This window comes from Saimiri boliviensis, chromosome 21 (genome assembly GCF_048565385.1).
Source record: "Saimiri boliviensis isolate mSaiBol1 chromosome 21, mSaiBol1.pri, whole genome shotgun sequence".
NCBI lineage: Eukaryota > Metazoa > Chordata > Mammalia > Primates > Cebidae > Saimiri > Saimiri boliviensis.
Window position 1 is genome coordinate 4,048,118 of NC_133469.1, and position 21,545 is coordinate 4,069,662.

The following is a 21,545-nucleotide window of genomic DNA, read 5'->3' on the forward strand; positions in this document are numbered from 1 at the left end:
GATCTGTCTCTAAAAAAAGAAAAAGAAAGAGAAAGAAAGAAAGAAAGAAAGAAAGAAAGAAAGAAAGAAAGAAAGAGAGAGATCAACCCTGCTGGTCTTTGATAAACTGCAGGTTCACAATCAGGTTCACTAACAATTGTTGAACAAGAAATGTCAGTCTATAAAAATTCTTGGAAAAAACCCCACCCCTGTTCAAGAGTTCCTTATCTCTGAGACATTTCTGTGTGTTGAAGATAAGGATCTGATTGTCCACTCTGTGCATGTCAGGGCTGAGAGGTGATCAAACTCCCTCCCCATTTTCTAGTGGGAAAACTGACGACCAAAGAGGGGAACCGTGCATCTGTGGCAGCGTATGGACTCTTTCCCCCACATTTTTACTTTGAAAAATGTCAAACCTACGGAAACACTTGAAGAACACTGTAGTAAGTACCCATACTTATTTACCAATTGCTAACATTACAGTAAATTTGCCTTATCTTTTTTTTTCTCGAATCTCATATATGTGTTAGTTTCAGATATCATGACACTTCAACCACATTCATGGAATTGTGGCCGGGCTCAGTGGCTCATGCCTGGAATGCCAGCACTTTGGGAGGTGGAGGTGAGTGGATTGCTTGAGCCCAGAGGTTTGAGACCAGCCTGACCAACATGGTGAAACCCCACCTCTCCTAAAAACACAAAAATTAGCCGGGTGTGGTGGTGCACGCCTATAATGCCAGCTACTTAGGAGGCTGAGGCAGGAAAATCACTTGAACTCGGGGGGTGGAGGTTGCAGTGACTCAAGGTCGCACCGCTGCACTCCAGCCTGGGTGACAGAGCAAGACTCTGCCCCCCCACCCAAAAAAAAAGAAAAAAGAGAAAAATGTCAAAGCTACAGAAACATTTCAAGAACATTACATTAAGTACCCATACTTATTTACCTATTGCTTACATTACACTAAATTTGCTTTATCTCTTTTTCTCTCAAATCTCATATATGTGTTAGTTTCAGGTATCATGACACTATTCACATGCATGGAGTCACGGCTGGGCTCAGTGGTTCATGCCTATAATCCCAGCACTTTGGGAAGTGGAGGTGAGTGGATCGCTTGAGCCCAGAAGTTTGAGACCAGCCTGGGCAACATGGTGAAACCCTGTCTCTTGAAAAAATACAAAAAATTTAGTAGGACGTGGTGGCACACACCTGTAGTCCCAGCTACTTGGGAGGCTGAGGCAGGAGGATCGCTTGAGCCTGGGAGGCAGAGGTTGCTGTGATCAGAGATCACCTGAGCCTGGGAGGTCAAAGCTGCAGTGACCATGATCATACCACTACATTCCACCCTGGATGATAGAGTAAGACCCTGTTTCTTAAAAAACAAAATCCCCCCAAAAAACACCCCACATGCATGGAGTCTAAGCGTGCTTCCGTTTTACACAACCATAGCACAACTATCAGACTCAAGAAATTTAACATCCAGGGCGGCTGTGGTGGCTCACACCTGTAATCCCAGCACTTTGGGAGGCTGAGGCAGGCAGATCACCTGACGTCAGGAGTTTGAGACCAGCGTGGCCAACATGGCAAAACCCCGTCTCTACTAAAAATACAAAAATTAACCAGGTGTGGAGGCGGGCACCTGTAATCCCAGCTCCTGGGGAGGCCGAGGCAGGGAGAATCCCTTGAACCCGGAAGGTGAAGGTTGCAGTGAGCTGAGATCACACCATTGCACTCCAGCCTGGGAGACAGAGTGAGACTCTGTCTCAGAAAAACAAAACAAAACAAAATTTAACATCTAATCGATATTGCTGTCTAATACATACTCCCTAATTCAAATTTCTCTCACTGTCATACTAACTCCAATAGTGTTCACTAGAGGTTACTTGTTTTTTATCCAAGAATTAAACCAGGATCACTCCGGTCCTTCAGCGGTTACGTCTCCATTCTAGTACAGTTCTTGGCCTTTCGTTTTGTTTCGCTTTGCTTCTGTCTCTCATGATATGAACGTTTTTGAAGCATCCAGGCCAGCTGGTTTGCAGAAAGTTCTCCTATGTGGATCTGTCTGATGGTTCCCTATTGATTCGAGTTTCACCTTTGGGGCAGGACACTACATGGAGCATGCTGACTCCTAATCAGTGCCAGGACACCAGGAAGCACATGGGGTCAGTGTGTCCCGTTACTGGGGATGCTCCATTTCATCATCTGGTAAAGTTGGTGTCTCTGGGTTTCTGCATATCTTGTTCCCTAAAAATCTTTTCCCTATGGTCTTAGTATCCATTGAGACGATTCGTTCAGGAATCACTTATTGCCATGGCAGTTGTAAAATGTTAACTTTGCTTTGTCAGTCCTTCTCTATGGACTGGTTGATGGTCCCTCCCTCCTTCCCTCCCTCTCTGTCTCTCTTTCTCTTTCTTTCTTTGTCTTTTTTTTTTCGAGACAGAGTTTCACTCTTACTGCCCAGGCTAGAGTGTAATGGCGTGATCTCAGCTCACTACAACCTCCACCTCCCGGCTGAAGTGATTGTCCTGCCTCAGCCTCCCAAGTATGTGGAATTACTGGTGCTGCTGCAATGCTCGGCTATTTTTTTGTATTTTTGGTAGAGACAGGGTTTCACCATGTTGGCCAGGCTGGTCTTGAACTCCTGACTTCAGGTGATCCACCCACCTTGGCCTCCCAAACTTCTGGGATTACAGGCATGAGCCACCGTGACCAGCAATAAGATCTTGATTTTATTTTATTTTATTTTATTTTATTTTATTTTATTTTTTGAGACGGAGTTTCGCTCTTGTTACTCAGGCTGGAGTGCAATGGCGCGATCTCGGCTCACCGCAACCTCCGCCTCCTGGGTTCAGGCAATTCTCCTGCCTCAGCCTCCTGAGTAGCTGGGATTACAGGCATGCGCCACCACGCCCAGCTAGTTTTTTGTATTTTTAGTAGAGACGGGGTTTTACCTTGTTGACCAGGATGGTCTCGATCTCTCGACCTCGTGATCCACCCGCCTCGGCCTCCCAAAGTGCTGGGATTACAGGCTTGAGCCACCGAGCCCGGCCTTATTTTATTTTATTTTTATTTTTTGGGATGACGTCTTACTCTGACACCCAGGCTGGAGTACAGTGGCGCCACCATGGTTCACTGCAGCCTCAAACATGGGGGCTCAAGACTCTCTCCCACCTCAGCCTTCCAAGTAACTGGGACCACAGGCACACACCACCACATCTGGCTACTTTTTAAAAAATTATTTGTAGAGACCAGGACTTGCCATGTTGCCCAGGCTGGTCTGTAACTCTTGGACTCAAGCAATTCTCTCTTCTCAGCTTCCCTAAGTGCTGGGATTACAGGTGTGAGCCCCTGCGCCTGGCCAGTGGTCTTCTTTAAAGAAGAATTTTCCTTTTTTCTTCCCTCTTTTAAAATATTTTTTGGTTGGGTGTCGCGCCTCACACCTGTAATCCCAGCACTTTGGAAGGCCAAGGCAGGCAGATCACTTGAGGGCAGGAGATTGAGACCAGTCTGGCCAACATGGTGAAACCCTGTCTCATCATATTTTATGATATTTGTAAAAATACAAAAATTAGCTAGAGACGGTGGTGGGCACCTGTAATTCCAGCTACTCAGGAGGCTGAGGCAGGGGAATCGTTTGAACCCATGAGGCAGAGGTTGCAGTGAGCCGAAATCACACCACTGCATTCCAGCCTGAGTAACAGAGTGAGACCCTGTCTCAAAAAATATATGTACATGTATTTTATCAATATTGACTCATAGATTTGTATTTTATCCAAGAAGTTGAATGTTGCTGGGTGCAGTGGCTCACTCCTGTGATCTCAGTACTTTGGGAGACCAAGGTGGATAGATCACGAGACCAGGAGTGTGAGACCAGCCTGACCAACATAGTGAAACCCCATCTCTACTAAAAATACAAAAAAAAAAAAAAAAAAAAAAAAAATTAGCTGGGCATGGCGGCAGGTGCCTGTAGTCCCAGCAACTTGAGAGGCTGAGGCGGGAGAATCATTTGAACCCAGGATTCAAGTTGCAGTGAGCCAGGATCGTGCCACTGCACTCCAGCCTGGGTGACAGAGTGAGACTCCATCTCAAAAAAACAAAACAAAGCTAAATGTCTGACTTCCATTACTTATTTTGTGCTCAGATATTCCCAGGCTTGGCCCGTGGCTCTGTGCTCCAGCTCCTTTCACGCTCCCACCATTCTTTGAGCACCCCTGTACTTTCTGACACAATAAAATGTCCCGGGATCCTCTTGACGTTCCCCGTCTCAGCTCTGGAGTCAGCCATCTCTGACTGGGAACCGGAGTTTAGAATCGAACAGTGGTAAGGTGTTCTTGCGTATGACTGCTTCCAGGTCCTCTCAGTGGGCCTAGTTATTTCTTTTTCTCTCTCTGTTTCTTTCTTTCTTCCTTCCTTTTCCTCCCTCCCTTCCTTCCCTTTTTTTTTTTTTTTTTTTTTTTTTTGAGACAATTTAGCTCTGTTGCCCAGGCTGGAGTGGAGTGGCACAATCTCAGCTCACTGCAAACTCCACCTCTCCGGTTCAAGCGATTCTCCTGCCTCAGCTACCCACCCAAGTAGCTGGAACTACAGGCGCACGGCACCAAGCCCGGCTAACTCTTTTGTATTTTTAGTAGAGAAGGGATTTCGCCATGTTGGCCAGGCTGGTCTCGAACTCCTGATCTCAAGTGCTCAAGTGATCTGCCCACCTCGGCCTCCCAAAGTGCTGAGATTACAGGCATGAGCCACCGTTCCTGGCCAGCCTCTTTCTGCTTTCCTCTCCTCCTCCTCCTTCTTACTTAAAACTCTTGTTTTGGTAATTTATTTTTTCATAACTAATTACAAATAACAAAACACCAGCACTTTCCTTCCTCCACTCCAAATCTCCCTCATCCTGCAGTGAGAATCTGGGTTTCGGTACCGTCAATCCTGGGATAACCTAAAGTTGCTTCAGAATGGCTCTGCCCTCCCCGCTGCCCATAACAAACTCACTAATGAGGTTTGGGGTTCTGTCACGGGTCTCCCAGTCCTTAGAGTGTACCCCACTAAGGAGGTACAGCTGGACAACCCAGTTCCGTAGTTACTCAGAGAGCTTTTTTTTTTTTTTTTCCTGCAAGTGGGTTATGTCATCGACTTCATATAGAGATTAATTCGTTTCTGTTGATTTTCATTTTCCTTTTTCTAAGAGACAGGGTCTGGCTCTGTTACTGCAGCTTTAATCATAACTCAAAGTGGCATGCATAATCAGAGCTCATAGAGCCTCGACCTCCTGGGCTCAAGCAATGCTGGGATTACAAGGCATGCCCCGCCAGGCTCGGCTTTTTTTTCTTTTTCTTTTTTTTTTTTTTTTGGTAGAGATGGGGTCTTACTATGTTACCCAGAATGGTCTCTAGCTCCTGGCCTCAAGGAATCCTCCCACCTTGACCTCCCAAGTGTTGGGATTACAGGCATGAGCCTCCTTGCCCAGACTCTGTTGGTTTTGAGGTGCAGTTTCGCTCTTGTTGCCCAGGCCAGAGTGCAATGGCACGATCTCCACTCTCTGCAACCTCGGCCTCCCGGGTTCAAGCGATTCTTCTGCCTCAGCCTCCTGAGTAGCTGGGATGACAGGCATGCACCACCACGCCCGGCTAATTTTGTATTTTTAGTAGAGACGGGGTTTCTCCATGTTGGTCAGGCTGGTCTCGAACTCCCGACCTCAGGTGATCCACCCGCCTCAGCCTCCCAAAGTGCTGAGATTACAGGCGTGAGCCACCATGCCCGGCATTTTTATTTCTTAAATGTAAAATTGATTTAAGGTGCCTTCAGAAACGTGCACAGATTCTTGTGAAGGAAGGAACCACGCAGTCCAGGCGAGGAGTCCATCGCTATTTTCAAACACCGCTTTAGGAGGCAGGCATTAATGCCCTGCTCCATTCTCCGCAGCCAGCCCTGGGCTGAGCACAGCACGCCTGAGTTCCATCAGCCTCGGTGTTTCCAGGGAGTCCAAGTGCTGCGGGGTGTGAGTCCCTGTCCCTGCACCCCCACCCCCGCCATGCTCCAATAACCCTCCCCGCTCCCGGGGCCTCCTGGGCCTTGGCTTGTACCTGTGAACCGAAGGGGTCACATACTAGGGTCCTTGAATAGCTCCCAGGCCTGGACTTAGTTGTCCCAGGATATCACCTTTACTGACCAACCCATTTTGTTTCACAAGAACCCAGTGAGTGTTTGGCACGTAATAAAGCCTCCATAAATAGTTGTAGGAATTAGCGTCATTTTACAGCAGGGAAACTGAGGCTCCAAGTGGGAGTGGCTTGCCCCAAGGTCTCATTAGGGAGAGACGCTGTGGAAGGGCCGCCCTGACCTGAGCACACAGTAGGCGCTTTGATGCGTGCTCAGGAAGGTCGGGCTGGTGGGATTGCGCCCGCGGGCGTCTCGCACGGGCCGGGGCGGGGCCGTATGCAAATAGTGCACGAGGAGGTCGCGGATTGGCCGGCGCGGGCGGGGGCGGGGCGCGCTGAGCCCAGGGCTGGCAGGTGCGCGGGGCTGGAGAGACCAGGTGTGTGCACCTGCCGGCTGGACCGCCCGCCCCGCGCTCTGGCGGCTCCTCCCCGGCGATGCCTCCGCTCTGGGCCTTGCTGGCCTTCGGCTGCCTGCGGTTCGGCTCGGGTAGGCGGGGAAGGGCAGGAGAGGGCTGAGCCCGGAGAGAACGGGTAGCTGCGTTCTGAGGCGCCCGTCGCCTGGATCCTGATTCCTGGCGACGGGGACCCAGATAATAATGATAGCTGGCGTTTACGCGCATCCTCCGGTGGGAATCCGGGGGCTCACGGATGGCTGCAGCCCTGCGATGTATGTTGCAAGAAACCAACACTCAGGGGGACTGCGGGGGGGCAGAGAAGGGGCAGGAGATCCAACAAAGCAAAGCCCAGAACTTTAGGACCTCACTGCCTTTCCAGAGAGGCCGGACTGCGTCAGGGGGCGCTGGGGGACCATGGAAGGGCCATCGCAGGAGAAGGAGGTGGCCCGATTTGCATGTGTGGAGAGGTTTTGTTACTAGGGTCCAAGTGAGGACAGTGGGATGGAGGAGGGCTGGGGAATGGGGTGGAGAGATGGCTAGGAGGGGCAGTGGAGTTCTTGGCATCTGAGTGTCTGCAGCTGGGAGAGAAGGCAGAGATTTGGCCCGACTGCCCCATTTCTGAGCAGGATGATTGGGTGGGGCGTGGTGTCTGAGACAGGTTATGGGGTGGCCCATGGGGAGGATGAAGCCCAGTGCCTGGCACACAGCAGGTGCTCAGTAACTGCATGCAGAGTGGGTGTGGCCAGTTCTGCCGGGGGTCAGTTCCCATCCTTACTGCCTCCTCCAGCTGTGAACCTGCAGCCCCAACTGGCCAGTGTGACCTTCGCCACCAACAACCCCACACTCACTACTGTGGCCTTGGAAAAGCCTCTCTGCATGTTTGACAGCTCAGAGGCCCTCACTGGCACCTACGAGGTCTACTTGTATGTCCTGGTTGACTCAGGTAAGGGTCTGGCTTCCCTCTGGCTACTCCAAAAGGGGCTTTGAGTTGTCTGTAGGGAGGAGGGAAGGAGGCAGGTAGAGGAAGGATCCATGCCTGTAGTCGTCTAATTAAACTCCCATGCTAGGCCAGGCGTGGTGGCTCACACCTGTAATCCAAGCACTTTGGAGGCCAAGGTGGGTGGATCACCTGAGGTCTGGAGTTCAAGACCAGCCTGACCAATATGGTGAAACCTTGTCTTTAATAAAAATTAAAAAATTAACTCCTGTCCTCTTTATCAGCATGCCCTGGCCTCCACTCCGGGCCCAGGGTGCTGCAGCCACAGACCTGTCCTTGCCTTGCAGGGACATCCAGATAGTGAGGGAAGTAATAACACCACCAATCACTGAGTAGCTACACCATACCAGGCACTTTGCGCACCGTAGAGCTAATATCTACAACCAGCTTACAAGGTAGCTATTACCCATCCCCGTTACAGAACAGGGAATCCAGGCTCAGGGCGGTGGAGTCACTTTCTGGGAGCTCCCAGCACTGGAGGTTGAACCTGACCTCTCTAGTCCTCAAGCCCAATGTCCTTCCTGAGGCTTAGAAAAGTGGCTCAAGATTGGTGTTTCTGAGGTAAAACCACACTTTCAGACATGCTGCTCTGGCCTAGTCCTGACCCCCTCCCTGGAGGAGATCCTGAGTTTCTGAGAGAAGCCATCATCAACTGTTGAATTTCTTTTTTTTTGAGATGAGTCTCACTCTGTTGCCCAGGCTGGAGTGCAGCAGCACGATCTTAGCCCACTGCAGCCTTCACCTCCCGGATTCAAGTGATTCTCCTGCCTCAGCCTCCTGTAGCTGGGATTACAGGCACCTGTCACCACATCCAGCTAACTTTTAAATTTTTGGTAGAGACGGAGTTTCACCATGTTGGCCAGGCTTGTCTTAAACTCTTGACCTCGTGATCCACCCACCTCGGCCTCCCAGAGTGCTGGGATTACAGGCGTGAGCCACCTCACCCGGCCCAACTCTTGCATTTCTAGCAGCCAGTCATTTACAACAGCTCATTCAGGGCCATTATTTTATTCTTTCAGCGTGTGTTTATTGACTAGTAGGTAGTCAGTAAACTACTTACTACCAAATAAACTAAAATGCCTGATCTCTGGGCACCGCAGGGAATTTCTCTCCCATTTCATAGAAGACTAGGGTCTGCAGAGGTAGAACGAATTGTCCAAAGTCTCCCATCTAGAAAGGAGGAGACCCGGGACCTGCCTCCAGGTTATTTCTCCTGGATATATGACCCTCCTTTCCCATTTTATACAAGAGAGAATCCAGGGCTTTCAGCAATGAAGTGACAAAGATCTTTGGGATTGGGGGGGCGGTTTGCAGGAATGTCACAAGGTAAGGGGGGAGTCAGACAGCACCCAAAGCGGGGTGGAGGGGGTGATCCTTGTCCATCTCCCCCATTGCACTGGAAGGGCAAAGACTGAGCTTGCCCCATGCCTGCGACCCCAGTGCCTGGCACAGGGCCGGGGCAGAAAGGATAATCAGGGGCGTCTGATGAATGAGTGAGTGCTGCTGAGCTGGAATGGCCAGAAGCCTCACTCCCTGCACTGCCTCTGCAGCCGGCTCCGGGAATGCCTCAGTGCAAGACAGTACCAAGACCCCACTGAGCTCAACGTTCCAACAAACAGAGGGTGGGAGGACAGGTCCCTACAAAGCTGTGGCCTTTGACCTGATCCCCTGCGGTGACCTGCCCAGCCTGGATGCCGTTGGGGATGAGTCCCAGGCCTCACAGATCCTGAATGCATACCTGGTCAGGGTGGGCGTCAACAGGACCTGCCTGTGGGACCCCAACTTCCAGGGGCTCTGTAACCCACCCCTGTCAGCAGCCACGGAGTACAGGTGGGTGCCAACAAGCTGCTACCGGAGAGCAGCGGCCACGCCCCAGTCCTGACAGGGAGAGAGGGGCACAGTGGGAGCAGCCACATTTCTTGAGAGCTGTGTGCTGAGAGTATCCCAGGTCCCGGGCAGGTCACGCTGTCTCAGGTTCAGAAGGGGCCCCTCTTGGATTGGTGCTCTGCAGCTACCATCTTGAATTTTTTTTTTTTTTTTTTTTTTTTTTGGGACAGAGCCTCGCTGTCTCCCAGGCTGGAGTACAGTGGCACGATCTCAGCTCATTGCAACCTCCGCCTCCTGGGTTCAGGCGATGATTGTCCTGCCTCAGCCTCTTGAGTAGATGAGATTACAGGTACCTGCCACCATGACTGGCTAATATTTTTTGTGTGGTTTGTTGTTGTTGTTGTTTTGTTTCAGGTGGAGTTTCGCTCTTTTTGCCCAGGCTGGAGTGCAGTGGCGCAATCTCGACTCACCGCAACCTCCGCCTCCCAGGTTCAAGCGATTCTCCTGACTTAACCTCCCGAGTAGCTGGGATTCTAGGCATGGACCACCACGCCTGGCTAATTTTATATTTTTAGTAGAGACGGGGTTTCTCCATGTTGGTCAGGCTGGTCTCAAACTCCCGACCTCAGGTGATCCACCTGCCTTGGCCTCCCAAAGTGCTGAGATTACAGGTGTGAGCCACCATGCCTGGCCAATTTTTTGTGTTTTTATTAGAGACAGAGTTTCACCATGTTGGTCAAGCTGGTCTTGCGCTCCTGACCTCAAGTGATCTGCCTGCCTTGGTCTCCTGCATAGTTCTGGGATTACAGGCATGAGCCACTATGCCCGGCCCATCCCGAAATTCTTAATTGTTGAACAAGGGCCCACATTTTCGTTTTGTTCTGGGCCCCACAAATTATGCAGCTGGTTCTGGCCCGTCTACATGTATGGAAGTCACCCACCCAAACCCCCTCGTCTTATAGGAAAAGAAACTGCCCCAGAGAGGGAAGGTTGCCCAGTGGAAAGCTGGGACCTGGTCTGAACAGGAGCACTGCCAAAGCCTGGCCATCCTCAGCCTCACCTTCTGCTTTTTCCTTAGACCTGCTGCTGCTCACCCCAACCCTAGCAGGTCCTGCATCCATTCCCTCTCATTTTCTGAAGCATCTCCTCTATGTAAAGCCCAGCCTTCAGTCCTGACTCACGGCCAGGTCTTACCTGGTGCCAGAGCCTCAGGTTATATCCACTCTGATACCATGGAGATGCCTAGGACGGGGTCTCTGCGGCTTCCAGGCCCAGATTGTCACCGCCTGTCATCCCCGTAGAGGGCTTGCCCTCCCTTGTCCTCAGCCACTAGACAGAACAAGGTTCTTTGCTCGATTCCCATGTCCAGCCTCTTGCCTGTGACCTAGCTTTTTGAGTGGAAAATCTCCTCCTTCCTCCTTGGTCTCAAGGGCAGCCCTCTCTGCCTTCATTTACAAGCCCACGTTACCCCAGAGTCAGCCCTGCCTCTGGAAATCTCATTTTGCCACAGAAAAAAGTAGGGAGTTAAGCAAAACCTGAATGAGAGTTTTTTGTTTTATTTTGTTTTTTAGAAGAAGTCCCTCTTTGTCACCCAGGCTGGAGTGCAGTGGCACAGTCTTGGCTCACTGCAGCCTCTACCTCCTGGGTTTGAGCGATTCTCCTGCCTCAGCCTCCCGAGTAGCTGGGACTACAGACATGTACCACCATGCCTGGCTAATTTTTGTATTTTTAGTAGAGATGTGGTTTCACCATGTTGGCCAAGCTGGTCTTGAACCCCTGACCTCAAATGATCCGCCTGTCTCAGCCTACCAAAGTGCTGGGCTTACAGGCGTGAGCCACTGCTCCTGGCCTGGATGAGATTTCAAGGATCTTGATTTTTATTTGCGTGTTAAGCTACAGGATGTAGGTGTCTTTGTAGTCAGAACATCCATCATTTTAAACTGACTGAGTAGGAGACCTTCAGAAGGCAGTTGGATATTCCGTAATGCATTGCCCAGTCTTCTTTATTTTTATTTATTTATTTATTTATTTTTGAGATGGAATTTCACTCTGTTGCCGGGCTGGAGTGCAGTGGCTGGATCTCAGCTCACTGCAACCTGAGCCTCCCAGGTTCCAGCAATTCTCCTGGTTCAGCCTCCCGAGTAGTTGGGACTACAGGCACTCACCCCTATGCTTGGCTTTTTTTTTTTTTTTAGACGGAGTTTCGCTCTTGTTACCCAGACTGGAGTGCAATGGCGCGATCTTAGCTCACCGCAACCTCCGCCTCCTGGGTTCAGGCAATTCTCCTGCCTCGGCCTCCTGAGTAGCTCGGATTACAGGCACGTGCCACCATGCCCAGCTAATTTTTTTGTATTTTTAGTAGGGACAGGGTTTCACCATGTTGGGCAGGATGGTCTCGAACTCTTGAGCTGGTAATCTGCCTACCTTGGCCTCCCAAAGTGCTGGGATTACAGGTGTGAGCCACGGTGCCTGGCCAGTGCACTGCCCAATCTTCTTCTGTGAATAGAAACACTTGTTCCAGGGTTTCTGCACTTAAAATATATCTCCTGCACAAGGGCAGCAGGGTTCATGATGGATATTCTTCCAGTTCCTCTTTCTCTCCCTCCCTCCCTCTCTGCCTCTGTCCCTCCTCTCTTTTCTTTTATTTTCTTGCTTTTCTTCCTTTATGTCTTTCCACCTCCTGGAAGGACGGGCCCCTCCCTCACCCCCAGGCCCTCCTGTATCTTCAGCCTGCGCCCCCGCCCCCACCCTGCCTCCCTGTGGCTGGGGCTTGCAGGAAACATAGAAGTCACCCCGGCTCTGTCTCCTTCCAGGTTCAAGTATGTCCTGGTCATGTCCCCTTCCAGGTTCAAGTATGTCCTTGTCAACATGTCCACAGGCTTGGTAGAGGACCAGACCCTGTGGTCGGACCCCATCCGCACCAACCAGCGTAAGTGGTGGGCAGTGGTGGGGGTGATGCTCCAGGGGCCCCGAGAAGGCAGGGCCAGGGACAGCCATGAGAACCAAGGCTCATCTGTCCCTGTGGAAGCCTCCCAGGCCAGGCGGTGATGAGGAAAATGCTCCTTAAACCGTTGACCCTGGAACATTCTCCTTCGTCCCTTCCACCCTTGGGGACCAGGCGTGGGGACAGATCAAGGTGGAGGTTTTGGTGGGTTTTGGACCGGGGACGGGCGCAAATGGAGATCTAAGCCAGCCTGTCTCTCCGTCTCTCCAGCCCTTACGGTGGGTTGGCTTCAAAGGCATGTGGAGCTGATCTGGCATTTAGGTCCTGACCAGCCCCTTTGCTAAATCCTCACAGCAGCAAGCAACTATGGCCAGGTAAGATGGCTCTAAGGCCTGAAAAGGAGACGGAGAAGTTAGCAAGGAACTGCTCTCCCTCCCCCGACTCCTACCCCTGAGCACCTGGGTGGCTTTCCTGAGAGTGGAAAGCCAGGGTCCTGCCCTGTTCCTTGCTCAGCAGAGACCCAAAGTTCATACACAGAGTCCAGTCTGCTGAACGGCAGGGGCCACGCCAGGGACTCTGATGGTAATTCTGAGTGAACGACACCCTAACAGAAGACCCCCCTCCCGCCACACCTTGGCCCCCACGACGAGGCTGTCTGTCAGGATGGGTGTCAGGAGACTGTGCATTTCACATGCAGAGCCTCCACGTGCACCCCAGGGGTGTGGGGGCTGCAAAAGGTTGCCTGAGGTCACCCATGAGTGGATGGTAGAGAGGCTTGTGTGTGTGAGCATGTGAGTGCCTGTGCATGCTGTGTGTGTGTGTGTGTGTGTGTGTGTGTGTGTGTGTGGTGTGGTGTGGTATTGTCGCTGCTATCAGGAGACCGTAGAGACCAATGGGTGAAACAGGAGTATTTTATTTAGGTGCCTTTTATGCACCTTTGTGATACAGGATGAAGAGGCAGAAGGTGATTTTACAGAACTAAGAACAAAGAGCAGTTAACTAACCTGTGGCATGTTTTGTGATGTCCTTTAGATTTGAAAAATAACATTTTGAGAAACACAGTTTGCAGTTCTCAGGTTTATTTGCCCTGTGACCTTGCAGTTGGCCAGCAAGAAAAACAGGAACCCTTAGATGGCTGGGAACTTTGCTAAGAATGTGAGGAGGACAGGTAAGGTTAAAGGGTTTACTGAGAGACAGTTAATATTGATTTTGTCTTAAGCAGAACTGGGGAGGAGCTATGATATTAAACAGCATGCAACACAGCCAAATATCCCTTATTATGGAACAACTGCTACAAATTACTGTTAGTGAATTCTCTTCTTCAGTATGTGTGTATGTAGTTTACGGTGTTGTGTATGTGTGTGTGTGAGAGTGTGAGAATGTGTGTGGAATGTGTGTGGAGTCTGTGAGGAGTGTGGCGTGTATGAGTGTGACAGTGTGTGGTGTATCTCAGAGGTCCCCAACCCCAGGGCCATGGACCAGTACCAATCCATGGCCTGTTAGGAACTGGCCACACAGCAGGAGGTGAGGGTGGGCGAGTTAAGCTTCATCTGTGAGTGTAAGCATGAGTTGGTGTGTGTAGTGTGTGAGTGTGTGATATGTGTGGTGTGTGATATATGTGTGGTATGTGGTGTATGTGAGTGTGTATTGTGTGTGGTGTGTGTTGTGAGAGTGTGACAGTGTGTGTGAGTTTGAGTTGGTGTGTGCTGTATTTGGTGAGTGTGTGATGTGTGTGGTGTGTGATAGATGTGTGCTGTGTGTGTGGTATGTGTGAGAGTGTGTGTTGTGTGGTGTATGGTGTGAGAGTGTGGCAATGTGTGTGTGGGTTTGAGTTGGTGTGCAACGTGTGTGGTATGTGATGTGTGTAGTGTGTGATAGATGTGTGGTGTGTGAGAGTGTGTGTGGTGTGTGAGTATATGAGTTGGTGTGTGATGTGTGCTGTGTGAGTGTGTGATGTGTGATAGATGTGTGGTGTGTGAGAGTGTGTGGTGTGGTGTATGTGAGTGTGTATTGTGTGTGGTGTGGTGTGAGAGTGAGTGTGGCCGTGTGTATGTGAGTTTGAGTTGGTGTGTAATGTGTGTGGTGAGTGTGTGATATGTGTGGTGTGTGATAGATGTGTGGTGTGTGATGTGTGGTGTATGTGAGTGTGTATTGTGTGTAAGTGTGAGTGTGTGAGTGACTTGGTATGTGTGGTGAGTGGTGTGTGTAAGTGTGGCAGTGTGTGTGACTTTGAGTTGGTGTGTGATGTGTGAGTGTGAGGGTGTGTGTGAGTTTGTATGTGTGGTGTGTGAGTGTGAGTGACTTTGAGTTGGTGTGTGATGTGTGTGGTGTGTGTGAGTGTGTGTGTGACTTGGTATGTGTGGTGAGTGGTGTGTGTAAGTGTGGCAGTGTGTGTGACTTTGAGTTGGTGTGTGATGTGTGAGTGTGAGGGTGTGTGAGTTTGTATGTGTGGTGTGTGAGTGTGAGTGACTGAGTTGGTGTGTGATGTGTGTGGTGTGTGAGTGTGAGTGTGTGTGTGACTTGGTATGTGTGGTAAGTGGTGTGTGTAAGTATGGCAGTGTGTGTGAGTTTGAGTTGGTGTGTGATGCGTGGTGTGAGTTGGTAAGTGTGGTATGTGTGGTGTGACACTGTGGCAGTGTGTGTGTTTGAGTTGGTGTGTGTTGTGTGGTGTGTGAGAGCGTGGCAGTGTGTGTGGCTGGGGTGACTCCTCCCATCCTCACTCCCTGCCCTCCTCCCGTGGCATTCCCACGCAGTGTGGTTTTACTGAAACAGCCGGGGAACCCTTGGGACCTCGGTTTCCTCATCTGAGAAGAGGGAAGAATTCTTCAGGGCCTCCGCAGCGGGGTTCCTTTGGGGAACCCAGGCGGACGCACGAGGTCCACCTCTCTTGGGGAAGGACCGCAGGGCCTTTGGGAACAGCATGCACCTCAGGACCAGGCCGGCCCGGCTGGAGCCTGGATTCTGTGTGTCCTTGGCCGGGGACTCAGGCTCCCTGAGCGCAGTGAGTGATCTGCAGAATGGGTTCTCCAGGGGACCTGGGACAGTAGCTGCAAGTGGCTGACTACAGTAGGACCCATCCCATACATCGTCCGTTCACATAGTTCCAAAGGGTGAGGCCAGCCCCGGAAGAGTGACGGCCCCCGTCCACCTGGCCCCGTCAGACCAGGGCCCTTTGCCTCGTCTTTGATTATAATCCGTATCCTAGCCGTTTCACCAGAAGACTTGAATCAGTTTATGATTTAAAATTGTGCAAAGGCCAGGCGCCCCGGTGGCTCACACCTGTAATCTCAACACGTTGGGAGGCTGAGGCAGGAGGATTGCTTGAGCCCAAGTTCAAGACCATTCTGGGCAACATGGTGAAACCCCATCTCTACAAAAAAACTACAACAGATTAGCTGGGCGTGGTGGCATGCACCTGTAGTCCCAGCTGCTCGGGAGGCTGGGGTGGGAGGATTGCTTGAGCCTGGGGTTGAGGCTGCAGTGAGCCAGGAAGGTGCCACTGCACTCCATCCTGGGTGACAGAGCGAGACTCTGTCTCAAAAGCAATAACAGAAAATAATGCAAAAAAAAAAAGATTTAAAGGAAGAAGTGGCCAGAAACACACAAAAGAAAGATAGGAGGTGGAATGTGGGAAAAACAAGGAAATTGTGCCTGAAACCTGGGAGAAGTCGCTGTACTGGGTCCCAGGGTCGTCCCTGGATCCCTGGCAGCTGGGGTGGGGGAGACAGTGGCCACCTCCTGGGAGACGTCCGGGGGTGGCGCGGTGTCTGGGGAGTCACAAGTGGTGTTCCCCCACAGTCACTCCATACTCGGCCATCGACACGTGGCCAGGCCGGCGGAGCGGAGGCATGATCGTCATCACTTCCATCCTGGGCTCCCTGCCCTTCTTTCTACTTATGGGTTTTGCTGGTGCCATTGTCCTCAGCCTCTTGTAAGTACCCGCCAGGTGGGAGGGCTGGACCCCAGGGACATGCCAGACACATTCGGCCCACAGGGACTCGGAAGCTGGGTTCTCTGAGACAGGGGAAGCCTGGGAGGCGAGGAGGCTACCCCTCTGCCCCGCCGCGGGGCGGCGGGGTGGGGCGTCTGGTGACGGGGGAGCAGAGTCCTGGAATTTCGAAGCGGGAGGATCATCAAAGTCAAGTTGCTCAGCTGGGGAGGGGAGGGCTCTGCAGCTGGGCTTGTGGGCAGACGGCCAATTCAGATCTTAGCTCTGACACTTCAAGTCATGCGCCCTAACTCTAAGTGGCATGGCTTGCTATCCTTCTGTTCTTCAGTTTTCTCATCTGGAAAATGGAAATAATAAATATTAGTCATCTCATGGGGTTGTGAAGTTAAGTGGAATGATCTCTGTAAAGTCTCTAGAGGCCGGGTGTGCTGGCTCACGCCTGTAATCCCAGCACTTTGGGAGGCCAACGCAGGCAGATCACAAGGTCAGGAGTTCGAGACCAGCCTGGCCAATATGGTGAAACCCTGTCTTTACTAAAAATACAAAAATTAGCCGGGTGCTGTGGTGGGCGCCTGTGGTCGCAGCTACTCAGGAGGCTGAGGCAGGAGACTCGCTTGAACCCGGGAAGCAGAGGTTGCGATGAGCCGAGATCGCGCCATTGCACTCCAGCCTGGGAGACAGAGCGAGACTGTCTCTGAAAAAGAAGAGCAGTGCTCGGAAACTCAACAAGTATTTGCTCTTATTGTCATTGTAATACACTCACTTGCAGTATAGATGGGGAAACTGAAGCCCAGAGGGGGTCAGAGTGGCCCCAGGTGACACAGCCTGGCACCAGCACCTAGAGCTGGGACTCGGGACTCCACTGACACCTCTGATTCGTGTCGGCTTTGGATGAGGACTCCGGTTCTCCTGGGGGTGCACCAGGGTTAGCAGGGCTGTGCGTGGGCAAGGCAGGTGAGCCCACAGTCCACCAACCCCTGGATGAACCAAGGTGCCGTGGGAATCTGGAGGAGGGCAGGGTGGGCGCTGCCTGGAGTGTCAGGGCGGCCTTCCTGGAGGAAGGGTCAGAGTGAGCCAACTCTCATCAGCAGAGTGCTCCTTAGTGAGAGGCAGGGAGGCCCGGGGGACTTTGAAGACCGAGAGAGGTCCCAGTGTGGGTGGGGGTGGAGCAGACAGAAAAGCGTCTTGTTTAGGTATAATTACATGGATACCTGGAAACTAGCCAGGCCGGAAAAGAGAGGTGTGGGGCGGGGAGATGGCGCGAGGGAGGAGGATGAGGACCTGCAAATCAGGCTGACTCTGACATTTCACTTTAACAAAAACTGACAACAGCTGCCCAGAAACCGCCTGGCTGCACCCAGGGGCAGTCAGACACGGCAGGGGCCCTCCTTCCTTTAGGGCAGTGCCCTCTCTGGCGCAGAAGACCCTGTTGTCTTCGGTCACGTGAATGTAGCCCAGCTTTTTCACGTATCCAGCCTGCCACCCTCCTCTGCCCGGCTCCGGCGGCACTGAACTGCCATCTGTGCTGTGGCCCGGCCCTCCTCAGCCCTTCCTGCCTCACACCCACCGCGTGCAGGCCTCACGTCTGAAGGTCTTTCTCTTCCCTACACTTTTTTTTTTTTTTTTTTTTTTTTGAGAGAGAGAGTTTCGCTCTTGTTGCCCAGGCTGGAGGGCAACGGTAACATCTCAGCTCACCCCAACCTCCGCCACCCAGGTTCAAGCGATTCTTCTGCCTCAGCCTCCTGAGTAGCTGGGATTACAGGCACACACCACCACGACTGGCTATTTTTTTAAAAATTATTTTTAGTAGAGACGGGGTTTCACCATGTTGGCCAGGCTGGTCTCAAACTCCTGACCTCAGGTGATCCACCTGTCTCGGTCTCCCAAAGTGCTGGGATTACAGGTGTGAGCCACTGTGCCCAGCCCACACTCCTTCTTTAGGGCCACATGAGCTGCCGCCTCCTCCAGGAAGCCTTCCTGCAGCTCCCCTCTGCACCTGTCCATGCTGCGTGGTCATTGTTGGAGTTGGTCTCCCCCTGCAATCTTAGTTCTTTAGGAACATGGGACGATGGCCTCAAATTGTCCAGCTCCCAGTAAGACCTGTAATTGTTTGCATCGTTCAAAAAGGTACACCTCTTCCTTATTCCCAGGGCCTAGCACAGGGTCAGTGCCCCAGAAAGATGATTTGATTAATGTCTACGAAGACCATGTCTGTGAAAGTGATGTCTGAGCATGAAGGTCCCCAGGCAGCTGAAGGAGTTTGGGTTTGCTCGGCTTCCCTAATCCTGGGTCTCTCCATCCCCTTGGCCAGGGACATGGGGAGTTCTGACGGGGAAACAACTCACGACTCCCAGATCACTCAGGAGGCTGTTCCCAAGTCACTGGGGGCCTCAGAACCTTCTTACACATCCGTGAACCGTGGGCCGCCGCTGGACAGGGCCGAGCCGTATTCCAGCAAGCTCCAGGACTGAGCCCAGCACCACCCCTGGGCAGCAGCGTCCTGCTCTCTGGCCTTGCCCAGGCTCTGCAGCGGTGGTTGTCACACCCTGACTTCAGGGAAGGTGAAACAGGGTTTGTCCCTTCGGAAAACCCTTAATAAAATCTTCCGATGATTTGTAGTTCAATGACTACTTACGGAGTGAATGAGTGAGAAGGTGAATGAATAAACGAGTCAAAGTGAGAGCTTGGATTGTTCCGATACAGGGTGAGTGGGAGCATGGGGCTAACTTTCAGTCAAGGCTACAGCGCGAGTTGCCAGGAGGTGGCACATGCTGGTAGTCCCAGGGACTCAGGAGGCTGAGGTGGGAGGATTGCTTGAGGCCAGGGGAACAGGGTTGCGATAAGCTACGATCTTGCCATTGCACTCCAGCCTGGGCCACAGAGTGAGATACTGTCTCAAAAAATAACGGAGTGGGCTCAGTGGCTCACACCTGTAATCCCTGACCCCAGGTGATCATGCTTCATCTCTACTCGCCTGCCTCCCGGCTTCAAGCGATTCTCCTGCCTCAGACTCCCAAATAGCTGGGATTGCAGGTGCCGCCACCACGCCTGACTAAGTTTGGTATTTTTAGTAGAGATGAGGTTTTACCGTGTTGACCAGGCTGCTTCTGAACTCCTGACCTTAAGTGATCCTCCCTCCTCAGCCTCCCAAAGTGCGGGGATTCCAGGCGTGAGCCACGTGCCTGGCCAGGAGCAATATTTTGCCAACGTTGGCAGATTCAAGGCCAGCAAGAGGCGAGGTGGCCGAGGGGGAGATTGGAGGGAGATGGGGTGGAGAAGGTTTCAGGCCGCCACAGGGAGACTGGGTTTTATTCCGGGCCTAATGGAAGCTCTGAACAGTTTCACACAGAGGACAATCTTCATAAAGCCCTCTTCACTGCTGTGCAGAGGATGGATTTGGGGGCAGGAAGCCGAGGGGCAGCAGTGGGACTCTGATGACACAGAATTTGCTGATGGACTGGCTGTCGGGAGGGAAGGAGAAAGGGAATCTCTCATGACCTCCGGGTTGGGGGCCGGGGCCACTGAGTACAAGCTCTTGCCCTCAACCAGAATGGGGACAGGAAGTTCGAGCTAGAGGCAATCCAGAATGCAGGGTGGCTCAATGCCAGCTGCCCGGGACGCCTCCGGCAGGGCCGAGTAGCAGGCTACGCGGTATCCAGGTCTGGTGCTCTGGGGGAGGAGGGGGCTGCAGATATCCGTGCCGGAGTTGTCAGAGTTATCAGCGGGTAGAGCAGATGGTTGCTCCCCAATACTCGCTGCCTGGATTGGAAAGGACGATCCTCCCTCCCACCCTGCACTGTTGGTCTGGCCATCGGACAGGCGGGGGCCACTCTGAGCAGAGGCTTGAAGAGCCTTTGGATGGTTCCGCTGTCCCTCAGCCTGGGGGAGCCGCTCAGACCACTGGGGGCTGCTCTGTGTGGCTGGCCCGAGTGAGGGAGAGGCATGGGGCTGAGCCACCGCCCGCCCACAGCCAACAGGGATCCCAGACAGGGAATAAACCTTTGTATTGTAAGCCACCGAGAAGTAGCATTGGCTGTCGTCCACTGCAGGGGAACCGTGCCGGGAGCCAGCGTCCCACAGCCCTTGCCCGAATCCGCAGAGGCCCAGCTGGACCTGGGCAGAACTCCCCGGGATCCTCCCAGAACACGAGAGCAGGGGAGGTTTGCCAGTTGCTGTCACCTGGCCCTGTCCCCACCTCCCATCTTCCCAGGAGGCCATTCTGAGAGATTCTCCCGGCCCTCAGCTCTGGTGAGGTTTGGGGCTCCTGCCTTGTCCCCTGCCTGAGGTAATGGCTGCAGCTCAGCAACAGGGTGCCCCTGCTCACGCTGTCATCACTGGGTCCCTTTTAGTTCAGTGCCATCCTGTGGCATAAGGATGCAGGGGACAGGGAGCAGGCATCTTTCATCTTTTGCCGTCTGAGTCTAATGAAGACTCTGTTTTTGCTTTTTTTTTTTTTTTTTTTGGCCACCTAAATCTGTGAGCCTTGCCTCGTCAGTCATTTTAAGCAGAAAAACCCGTGGCAAGCTTCCTGCTACGCTAAGCAATGATAGTATTTGAAGCTCTGGGACAGCTGAGATCACGAAAGGGGAAGGACCATAGATGCAGTGAAGGGGATGGACAGAGCCTTGGGAGTATTTGGGTAGAGACAAAGGGACCGCCATGGAGACCAGAGAGAACTCATGGGAAAACGGGACCCTGCTCTGTCTTTCGACATCCCCGTGACTGAGACAGCGACAGTGCTCCTCTCTGCCCCTCCTCCTGCACTTCTGCCGGCAAAACGGCTCCTCCTCTTTGGATGGGTCCTTGTAGAATATGGATCCCAGGCCCCCATTAGGCAGCACCAGGGAAGAGGGAGTAAGTTTGGATTCCAAGCGGTAGGACAACCCCTTGACAATTTCCAACCAGCACTCCCCAATCCCCTGAGCTGAACCCAAGCAGGTGGTAGGGGTGAGTGGAAGTTGCTGTGCTTGGCTCCTGGGCTCTGGGCTGGACTCAGGCTTCACAGAAACTGCTAATTATAAATCCATGCAGAAGCAATTTTGTTAGCTTGCTTCTCCAAGTCTGTAGGAGTCATCTGCCATGGCTGAGATGGCAGGGCCTTCGGAGCTGAGCTTCCCACCTCTGCACAGAGGCAGCTTCACCTTCCTCCCACTCCAGTCACGGTTCATGAATTAGCTGCTCACCCTAGCTGTGCTGTGTGTTCTGGGGCAAGAAGGTAACCTCTCTGGGCTCCCCTGACCTCATCTGTGCAAAAAGGGTCAGATGCTTGGGAAGGCTGCTCCCAAATGGGTAATTTCTTCTGAGAAC

At 52.3% G+C, this 21,545-nt stretch overlaps 1 protein-coding gene across 5 annotated transcripts; it reads left to right on the top strand.

Annotated features, from left to right (window-relative positions):
* The first annotated feature begins 246 nt into the window (after positions 1-246).
* UPK3A (uroplakin 3A) lies at positions 247-18,856 on the top strand. 5 transcript variants are annotated; one of them, XM_074390979.1, is made up of 7 exons: positions 247-422; positions 510-601; positions 7,309-7,464; positions 9,069-9,348; positions 12,159-12,274; positions 16,088-16,220; positions 18,550-18,856. In XM_074390979.1, the coding sequence occupies exons 2-7, from the start codon at positions 541-543 to the stop codon at positions 18,707-18,709; spliced, it is 906 nt and encodes a 301-aa protein (XP_074247080.1). In that variant the 5' UTR covers positions 247-422; positions 510-540; the 3' UTR covers positions 18,710-18,856. The 5 variants fall into 5 exon arrangements, with proteins under 5 accessions (XP_074247080.1, XP_074247082.1, XP_074247081.1 ...); XM_074390981.1 differs by having other exon boundaries at positions 250-422; positions 12,192-12,274; XM_074390980.1 differs by lacking the exons at positions 247-422; positions 510-601 and adding an exon at positions 6,462-6,613.
* Positions 18,857-21,545: the final 2,689 nt, after the last annotated feature.

What these genes read in the sequence shown, in the direction of transcription:
- UPK3A (XM_074390979.1), top strand. Translation starts at nt 541, where the DNA reads ATGGAATTGTGGCCGGGCTCAGTGGCTCATGCCTGGAATGCCAGCACT. An exon ending in GTATGTCCTGGTTGACTCAG is followed by an intron (nt 7,465 to 9,068) that starts GTAAGGGTCTGG and finishes CTGCCTCTGCAG; the next exon opens with CCGGCTCCGGGAATGCCTCA. An exon ending in CCCCATCCGCACCAACCAGC is followed by an intron (nt 12,275 to 16,087) that starts GTAAGTGGTGGG and finishes GTTCCCCCACAG; the next exon opens with TCACTCCATACTCGGCCATC.